The sequence below is a fragment of the Cebidichthys violaceus genome, unplaced genomic scaffold, assembly GCF_023349555.1.
Source record: "Cebidichthys violaceus isolate CVI_PGR_0920_01 unplaced genomic scaffold, fCebVio1.0.p SCAF_4, whole genome shotgun sequence".
Classification (NCBI taxonomy): Eukaryota; Metazoa; Chordata; class Actinopteri; order Perciformes; family Stichaeidae; genus Cebidichthys; species Cebidichthys violaceus.
Window position 1 is genome coordinate 19,365,065 of NW_027176594.1, and position 10,155 is coordinate 19,375,219.

Genomic DNA, 10,155 nt, shown 5'->3' on the forward strand with positions numbered 1-10,155 from the left:
GTACAATGTTACCGTCAAAAGAGCTGTAAACGTGTAGATCTGTAGAAGCAGAGTGTTTGTGAAGAGATGCAGAATACTCGGAGGGTGGAATAAAATGGCATATTTTGGATATAATGGAAATCCAGATCCAGAATTGGCAATAAAATCACCATTTTTAGTTAAGCTTTTTTTTTTTTTTTTTTTCTTCTGTGAGTGAGGATTTTAGCAACAGTGTGTTCTGGTGTTTAATCTACAAGACACGATTTGTCTCTCAGAGACTACTGATATGAATCCGAGCTTGGAAAGTCAAAAGCAGGAAGAATGAATGAACCACTTTCTCTGTTCAGCATGTGGTGGTGTGCATAAACTAAAAAAAACAGCACACATCGATTTAAAGATCACACCTGTTGCCTTTGTCCACATCCTTCCTTTTGAACCACTCACTGCTCAGGTGAGGCGACCGCAATGAAAACATCTCTTCGGACTACAAACGATGTTTCGCTCTTCTCGTCGTCGCCTACCGCACATAATCAAATTGTACACAATTTACATTCTCAAGCTGCATTTCAAACTTAATTTATCAAATGTGCCTTAAATGCAGAGTGGCTTAATCTCTAAGGCGGTGCTGTATGTCAACAACAAAACCGCAAGTAGAGGAGAAGTAGTGTTTCTTTGGTTTTTATTTTTTTTCCCATGCAATAAAAGTGTACTATGCAGACAATAAAACAACATGTCTTTATATATTGTACAATGTCAAAGATAAATATTTGGTCCTTATTCCGGCTGATAGTTAAAAAAAAACAAACAACCACATTCTCTCCCCCTTTTCCCCCCACATATCGTAAATATGACGAACACACAGAGCTAAATATACAACCTTCTCTCCATTCACCTGAAAATAGGATATATTACGCATTTCTGGAATAATACAAACCTGTAGTAGTAAGCTACTCTTCATACAAGAAATACACTACATCCTACATTTAGATATGTTCGTGTATCTGTTGACCTCAGTTAAGACGTCTGCAGCAAAGTTCAAAATTACGATTCAAACGATTAAAAGATGCGTAGCACTGAAGGACATCGGGTAACATTCGACAGAGCAAGCAGCAGACATCCTAAAAGGGAAAGTGCATCTTTGTGATGTGATAAAACATTTTCCTTTTATCTGGCAAGTAGAAACTTGGAATGCTTGAAGACGGTAACGGAGTGTAGACTTGGCAAATAAAAAGGAACGCATGGGGAAAACCCTGTGAAGTACGATTGTCGAGCCTAACATCAGAAGCCTACGGTGTACATGTAGGCGAGGTCTTCCTTCGTCTGTACCATGATGGGAGGTGTCGCGCCGGACGCCTTCGGACCGAGCAAAACGCACAAGTCCGATATTGTTGCTTTCGTCAAAGTTCAAAGATCACTGAGCTGTTTGGGCGCCTCCTGTTGGCACCGATGGTCTGGTTCTCTTTGCAGCAGATTCCTCCACCGCAAAAGTGTAGTTATACTATAAAAAAACAACAACAAAAAAAAACAGAGCAAAGTGAGTGTATTCTCTGTTTGGATAATTGCGTGGTCTTAATTCAAGGATCACAGGGCTGACATTGAGAGTCAGATGTGACCATACCTCATTTTCAATGTCTTGAAGGGACTTTATACGAATGTTGTTTAATTGAGAGTTCAGCTGAAGGGCCTGAGAGAGAGAGAGAGAGAGAGAGAGAGAGAGAGAGAGAGAGAGAGAGAGAGAGAGAGAGAGAGAGAGAGAGAGAGAGAGATGAATACATGTTCGTATTAGAAGCTTGCATACAGTGAGAGATAAAAACAGCTGCGTTTTGAAATGAAATTCATCACTTAAGTATGGTTGGAAAATATCAAAACGCACCATGCCGTTTGCCTGGATATCGAACTTTGGGTGAAGGCTAAAGGGAACTCCATCTAAAGCTGCAGAGAGGGAAGAGACGAGTGAGTTGCCTGCTGTGAGAAATAAGCAATAAGTTTCCTGTGTGTGTGTGTGTGTGTGTGTGTGTGTGTGTGTGTGTGTGTGTGTGTGTGTGTGTGTGTGTGAGGGGAGACTTGGAGTACCTGTGATCCCCTGCAGGCTGCCGTCAGCAGGTTTGTCCGAGTTGTCCTTGCTTTTGAGGCTGTGGCGTCTCTGACTCAGTTTGTTTTGTGGCAGTGGCTGAGGGGGGTTGCTGCGGAAACAAATAGATAGGTATTTATGCCAACTGTCCTCTACTGTTGAGTTACAAAATGTAATTCTCTCTGATTTTGACCTACACTTTTTATGGAGAGAAACACAAAAAATATGTCTCATTGGTTACAAATGTTCATTTTCCAATCCCTGTCCATGTCCCTGAATAAACAACGACAAGTATCAATTTTGCGAATTATTCTCGAGGCATTAAATAAGCGGCGGACCTGGGTCGAAGGGGCAGGAGAGCAGACGGCTGGTCCAATGAGATCCTGCGGATGTCCAGGCTGACGCTGCGGGGCATCGCTTGAGGCACGGGGCTGGAAAAAAGTCCCTTTCTGCACCACAACACGTAGCCATGGATGTCTCTGGGGGGGGGGAAAGACACGTTAAATGACACGCGTACCCACAGGCGTCACTACAAATGAAGAACTGAATGCACACCCGAATGCTGACCACCGTGTTCGGGGGTTACGGGATTTAAGAATCGCTTTGATAAAAAAAAAAAATTGATGTAAGTCAAACGTTTGCGTGTGTGAAAGTTACCAACCCCACATATGTGTAGTGCTGCAACATCATTTTGCTTTTGGCTGTCACTTTGACATCCAACACAGCTGTGTCCACACTGCCCACTGGGACGACGCGGACACACACACGTTTCTTCTTCCAAACGGAGGCCTCTGGACACACACACACACACACACACACACACACACACACACACACACACACACACACACACAGAGTGTAAATAAGACATCAAATACCAGAAAAAACATCAAATACCAGAAAAACATCAAATATCAGGAATGTGTGTGTGTGTGTGCGCTTGCACTGCTATCTTCGCAAGGACCGATGCAGCTTTCCACCATCGTAGTGAGGACACTTGTGCATTGTGAGGACATGTTGGCCAGTCCTCACTACTACTCGTTTGAAGGTTAAGATTAGAGCTATGCTGAAGTCAGGGTAAAGGATGGGGAACTTAGTTGTGATGCTCACACGTGTCGAAAGACAAAAATGTGAGTGTGTATGTACTCACTCGCTTCGAGGTGCTCTGCTATATAGCAGTAGCCAGGAGGAATAGACTCCTTGTCTGAGATCATCTGAATGTCCGACACTACCATGCCAGCTGTCAAGTCCTAGAGAGAGAGAGAGAGAGACAGTCCATTTATGGAAGACAGGGGGGGACAAGTGCAATACACACGTAATATGTCTATCAAATAGTTAAAAGTGCAGCTGTGGTTTGATCTCCCTCTCTCTGCTACCTTGCTGTAACAGAGGTAATATCCAGATTTTATGGCAAAGCTGCGAGTAAAGTTCGCTGCCGCTCCGTCTTCTGTGATGCTGATCTGCAGAGGGACAGAGAAAGAGAAGACGTACATTTAGGAATACTACACCTGACATCACTAACAAGGTGATAAATGGACACGTCATGAGGGGAAGTCAATTTGGCAAGTTGGGGCACAAAGAGAGCGCCCAGACGCGAGTGGTGGCTAAGAAGTTGGGCTTGTGACTGAAAAGTGACGCTCGACTTCACTATTCTCCTTCAGGGTCTCTTTAGCAAGAGGTGAAAATCACGGAAAGACGACGAGGCAGAGAGAAATGTTCTCCCAATGTGGAATGACATGACAGTTAATGAAACACTTCAGATTGGATGGATCAAGGACAATGTCTGTGCTCACAACTCTCACCCACTGCCTACCTTTATAGTACGGCTTACAACGTATCCAACAGAGACGTTCATGAAATTCTATTCACTCTATGCCCATCATCACTAAGTGTGCAGGTTTTTCAACCAATCACATCTCTTTAACAGAGTGCGTCATACCCAGCAACGGGCTCAACCACAGCGCCTCACTACAGTAACAGTTTCCGTCCCTGCCGCGCTCAGAGAAGTTTCCTAAATCGCTCCTAAAACAAGGACTCCTTGATGGAATTTATTGAGGCTAAGTTAGGAGCTCTCTGAGAGTATTCTAAAAATGCTTGTGAATACATCAACACACGAAAACTGCCCGCCGACAACATTTCACTTCACTCCAATGCTGCTGGATGTCGTGCCAATTTTAACCCTGTAAAAATGTACTTTGTTGTGCCACAGTACACCACAGTACACCACAGTACAGAAGGAGTCTTTCAGGTTGTCAGTTATTAAAGCAAGGAAGGGAAGGATTTGGTAGTTTTTTTAAATGGTTTAACATTGTTACTCCAGTGGCAACAATGTACTATTGTATATGAACAGTTGTATACAACATTAATCTCTGTATAAGTATATATATATATACCAGTGTGTAATCCCTGGGGCAGGTGCCGGTGTTGGAGGTCCACGCCACCGCTGTAACTGGCCGGACTACCCCATGCTCCATCAAAGACATCTGAGGAAGAGAAAAGGGAACAGTAGCGTAAATAAGGAAGTCACATCTGGCTACATCTGGAAGGAAGGACAACAATATGTACGTGTGTGTTTTAATGCCAGAGGCAAGCATACATAAAATCTTGTCAGGTCCTCACATGACAGTGGAGGTTTTTATTGAAATTACACTACGATGGTAGCAGAGATTGTCTTTATCTGTGTGTGTGTGTGTGTGTGTGTGTGTGTGTGTGTGTGTGTGTGTGTGTGTGTGTGTAATATGTGCTTTCTCTGAGACTGGTTGGCATTGTGAACCGATTTGCTGTGTCCATGTGACTTAAGGAAAGGACTCACTAAAGGTAAACAGGCTCCCATTGAGTCTAAGAATGAACGTTCTCCCTAAGCTACATTTAGGACAGAAAGACGCTGTCCAGAGCAAGAATTCCTCCCAAACTACAGCAGTGAAATAGGAAGTTCTGCATTCCCCTTTTTAGGAGACGTTTGTTTTAGATTTAAAACGTTCTTTATTCCGGTAGAGAATAAGGGTTGATAAAGTCCTCTATCAAGGGATATGTCATTTTATATCACAATATTTATATCATGAAACTTTTGGCAAATAAAGAAAATAAAGAAAATGACAAATGAAAGTACTTCATTAAATTGATGTGAAAATCATTTCTTTCAAATCTTTTTTTTTTTCTGCTATTGGTCTGATACATATCAAATACCCAGAAACTGACAACTCAGAATAAAGCAAAAAATCTGAACGAATAAAAATGTTTAAATGAAAGTAAACTAATGGATTAAACATTTTAAGTGAGAACGTAAAATGAGGACAGATGAATGAATGCATTTACTTCCCTACATCCTACTTGCTTACGTAATAAGCCACTAATTGTTATTGTGTGAACTCTGTTTGGTATCAGGGTGGGACGTCAACACCAGGTACGTGCAGTTAAATCAATCCACGGTGGGTTTTGACACTTTCATTGCTTTGCTTTAATTGTATCATACTTCCATACTTCCAAACAAGCTCACGTGTATTGTAATAGAGCTACGAATAAAAACAACCGAATTAAAGTTCACTTCAGACGGGGACTTGTTTAAGTTAACTTACATGATAAGGCGAGTTTACTTTACAATAGCAGCCTCTGTTCCATTGACAAAACTTCGCCGCATCTTGTTCAAAATGAGCTCCCTCGCTTTTGTTGCGGGAGTCGACTAATAAAACCATAAAAAATAAATACTTACTCTGTCTCTGTACCCACGTCTGTCTCTTCGAAGCGAAACGGTTTGGCACGCAAACAACGTTTTAGTTAACAGCCGGAATTTTTTAGGGTGTTCTTCCTGTAAGCAGGAAGTACTGAATCCCTTCCGACTCCAACTCCCGTCAGCCCACGGGGCAAGACGTCACCGCTCAACGCCGACTCGAGTCTGAACGCAAGATGGCAGCATTACAACAGTCAGAGAGACACACAGTCTGTTGTCCAATTTCACGCCATACATGCATTAAACATGTTTTTTATTGCACTGCTTAACGTGTACCCGCACTGTTACGTGTGGTGTTCTGCGGTTCTACGGCGGTTTGTGTTGTTCGTGCGCCCAATTAACAAAGGGCGAAATATAAACATTTAGCCTGTTTTTGGCTCGTTCACAACAAACACACAGGCCACTGCAGATATAACTAGGTGTGGACAGAGGGGTGCTGAGAGAAGAATCGATTCTCATTTACATGAAAATGAGGGTGAGCAGGGCAGACTGGAGGAGGAGAGGGGAGAGCGAGGAGGAGGATAATGAAAAAGGGTAACAGGGAATGAGAGATAAAGAAGGGATGAATTGTAGGGAGCAGTGGGGGTTTTAAAGGGCAAGGAGAAGATGTGTGACAAGACATGGTGTTTAAAACCAGGCATGCACACACTACTGGTTTAATGGATAACACATCTTTTTCTTTCTGAAAAGACCAAAACCAACAATGAATCCCCACCACCATGTAGCCTTCAGTGCCGCATGTGTCGCCAAAGCCTGGCGTGATTAATTGTTGAGCCAAACGACTGAATAGCACATTAATGAGAGAAAACATTGCACCCGGCTGACATGTCCCTGCATTAATATTAACACGGGCACTGTGGAGTATCTTGAATCAATCCCACACGCGCCGTCCCGCTGCTCAAATTAGATCAAAATCAGATTATGTTGAGGAACCGGGGTCATGATTTCTGGAAAGTGACGTTGCTGTCAAGTTTTTTTTTAAATGAAATGTTGGCGCTTTGAGCCCCACGTGCCGATATAGTTCCATTATATCGAAGAGAAGGCAGACATCTCTACGGCCGATGTCTCCAAAACAAGGCAACTCACACCAAAAACAATCTACATTGATAAATAGCACTAATGTAAGTATTTTAGGGGTGAATGCAGAGGTGAGGTTTTGAGGTGAAATGGTCCCTAACAAATACACTATTAAGCCTACTCCGGACTTAATAGTGTTTGAAAATATGTAGATTTTTGGATCTTCAGCAGGGACCACTGGGCATGGACCTTGGTGCCACCGAGAGGAAAGGGAAGAAAGCATTTAGGACTAACACATGGTTCCTTTTCATCTTTGACAATGAGACAAATACAGCACGTCATCAGCCGTATCCTTGAAGGTGCTGTTTTAATGGAAACACACATACAATGCTATTCACAACACAATAGCAACAGTGGGGTTATATCCACCTCTAACCCTCCCCAGGTGAATGATTCTAGGATATTTACATCTGTTTTGAGTCGTCAGTGAGCCCACAGTGAATAACCCAGTCACTCTTATCCTTTGTTTATCATTTCCACCATGCAACATGGAGGCATACACATTAGGAATAAGCTCCTCTGATGGCTACAGACTACACATTCTCACAACAGACACTCCTCTTAATCAACTCTAATGTTGTGTGTGTGTGTGTGTGTGTGTGTATACGTGTGAAAATGAGAAAAAAAGACACTCGACTGGAGCATCCAGAGGTGCTCAGGTCCCTGTTGGCATGGCAACATGCAGAGCAGACCACAGGGGGTGGTTGTAGGGGGGGGGGGGGGCTGCAGCGGGTGGACTGTTCCATCTCGGTGAAAATAGAAAATCAGTGTTTATTCAGAGCATTAGCTTTATTGGCTGATTGGCCAATTAATGAGAACGAGCCAGCTGTAATCTGCTGGGACTGAAACAAAAGTGAGAAGAGGCAAATTGCCAGAGAGTGTGTGTGTGTGTGTGTGTGTGTGTGTGTGTGTGTGCGCGCGTGTCTGAATGCCTGCACATCTGCGTGTCTGCTTGTTGGGGGTGCATGCAGCTGCCTGTGTGTGCGTGGTAGTAAATATGAGAGTGATAGACTGAGTGAGAGAGTAGGTTCAGACGCTCTGGTACTTCCTACTATGCTGGGGGGAGGGGGAGGAGGGGGGGGGGGGTTTCATTCATCTTTTCCATCAAGTCAGCCTTCTGTCTAGAGTGACAGACACACATGCATTCAGCTCATGTGCAAACAAACACACACACACTGCAGTCTCAATAAAAACACACTATATATATCCTGGCCCACACACACACACACACACACACACACACACACACACGCCCCCCCCCCACACACACACACATACACACACACACACACACACACACACACACACAGGGCTTACCCACAGCTTGTAAACATGTGTAGCTACTGAGGTAAGAAGGTGTCTGAGAGTCCTCTTTGAAACGGATGAAACAAAGTCAGAAATAAGATGTCGTTATAGACAATAGGCTACTATACAATACGATGAGGTCACCATAGTATCAGGACGGTGTCTGTAGGGAGAGCGCACCTTTAGGTATTCTAGGACATCCATCACACACACACACACACACACTCACACATACACAGACGCACACACTTATTAGTATTGGTCGCATCATCATCATCAACATCAACAACAACATTGTTTCCATGGTGAAGCGATGGCCTCCTCGCGGTCTCAGATCAAACTGCAGCATTCCCCGGAGCCCGCCGACATACTGATGGAGAGCTGCGTCAAGGGAACCAGAAAAAGCCAGAAAGAGGCCGGAATTGAATCACTGTTTCTTTCAAAATAAAAGTACTAACGCGCCATGATCTGAGTCAAAAGCCATTTTTAAACCATTGTTCCATTTCTGTGTCGGTCACTTGAATTTTACGAGGTAGCACTCTAAATAACGCTTCAGCCGTTTAAATGATGTGTGTATAATTCAGCATAGTTCAGCAGCTATTTGTATTTCAGTGACCATTTCATTCTATTTGGCTTGGCATTGGATATTAAAACCATTTTACTGTCACCTCCAAAACAAGTATGTGGAAGACTTCACATAATAACAGCATTTATACAATGTAACATTTTACGCAATACAGATGAGCAGGCTAGTGGATTAAAGCAGATATAAAAGCCCAGATTAATCTGTTTACCCTGCACAATATATGCAGTCTAAATGGATCGATTACAATACAATGAAGTAGGCAAATTCTGCTGTTGTAGGGTGCTGACCAGGAAAAAAAAAAAAAAGCCCAGAAAATGTAAAGGTGATGAATCATAACATGACTGCCGGCCCCTTCAGACGGACACGCTGTGTTAGGTCTACTATCCCTCGTCTGTTAAAAACAAAAGCAGCCTCACGTGACCTTTGTTTTGACCATTTGTGTGTTTTGTCATTTTGCATTGACGTACATGCTGTAAAAAAAATAAATAATAATAATATCTGCGCGTATATAAAACGCGGCCTGTCTATTGATTTATTACTTCATTAAACACACTCTTTTAATCGGGCTATCTGCTTTAAGGTGCATTAGTCTGAAATGTTGGAGCGGAAGTAGTCTTTTCTCGTCTCGTGTAATTTGACAGAGGACGGCATTGCTCCATGGTGGTGTTTTTCTGGGAGGAGTGGGACAACAGCCGTACGGGGAAAGAAAATAGCAATAAGCAACAACTAAAGGCTACGAACCTGAATTTGCGGGACTTGGACGGGACCAGATAGATGAAGTTCCTCGGGAACACCTTTCCCGGACCGTCTTTTAGGTGACCGTGTCGGTTCTCACTTTTAATTACCGAGCAAGGATACGGGACTCATGGATAAAAGGAGAGCAGGCGGAGACGACGACATCAAAGGGGCTCCCGGGTCATTAGATACAGCTATAGCACCGATCAGACCATTATTTAACACGCGAGAGCCGGCCAGCCTCTCACAAACGGGAATGAGCTCCGTAACAAGCCAGTTTTGGTAATTATCTGGAGCCTCTTGGCCGTCTTTTCGGGGGAAGAAAAGACGTCCGTAGCGCGTCAGGCTACTTATAAAAACAACAGTATCTTTACTGAAGGCGAACATTTTTTTTAACCGTGCCCCCCCCCCCTGCCACCCCCCTGCACCCCCACCCCCAATGCCAAAGAAGAACCCGTTTCCAGAGCCCCGGTTTTGTATCGTTTTCTTCGGATGAGTAAAAGCTAAGGCGGCTGCACTTCTGTCTCTTTTGCTTTGTTACTCAGACCAATACAAGCAGGCAGCTCCAGCTGAGCCGACACTTCTCGCAGTTTCTGAGCCCTGTATGCCTCTTTTTTTTCTTCTTCTTCTTTCTTTTTTTATGGGAAACTTTTCAACCTCTCGTTTTTTCTAAGT

General features: G+C 43.5%; 1 protein-coding gene across 1 annotated transcript; it reads right to left on the reverse strand.

The window, feature by feature from the left end:
* Positions 1-641: 641 nt before the first annotated feature.
* Positions 642-5,867, reverse strand: mvb12a (multivesicular body subunit 12A). The gene is made up of 10 exons (XM_068727017.1): positions 5,760-5,867; positions 4,444-4,533; positions 3,427-3,510; positions 3,201-3,300; positions 2,712-2,841; positions 2,389-2,529; positions 2,053-2,162; positions 1,853-1,911; positions 1,598-1,663; positions 642-1,477 (listed from the first exon to the last, which is right to left on the reverse strand). The coding sequence occupies exons 2-10, from the start codon at positions 4,531-4,533 to the stop codon at positions 1,391-1,393; spliced, it is 867 nt and encodes a 288-aa protein (XP_068583118.1). The 5' UTR covers positions 5,760-5,867; the 3' UTR covers positions 642-1,390.
* Between the last annotated feature and the right edge of the window lie 4,288 nt (positions 5,868-10,155).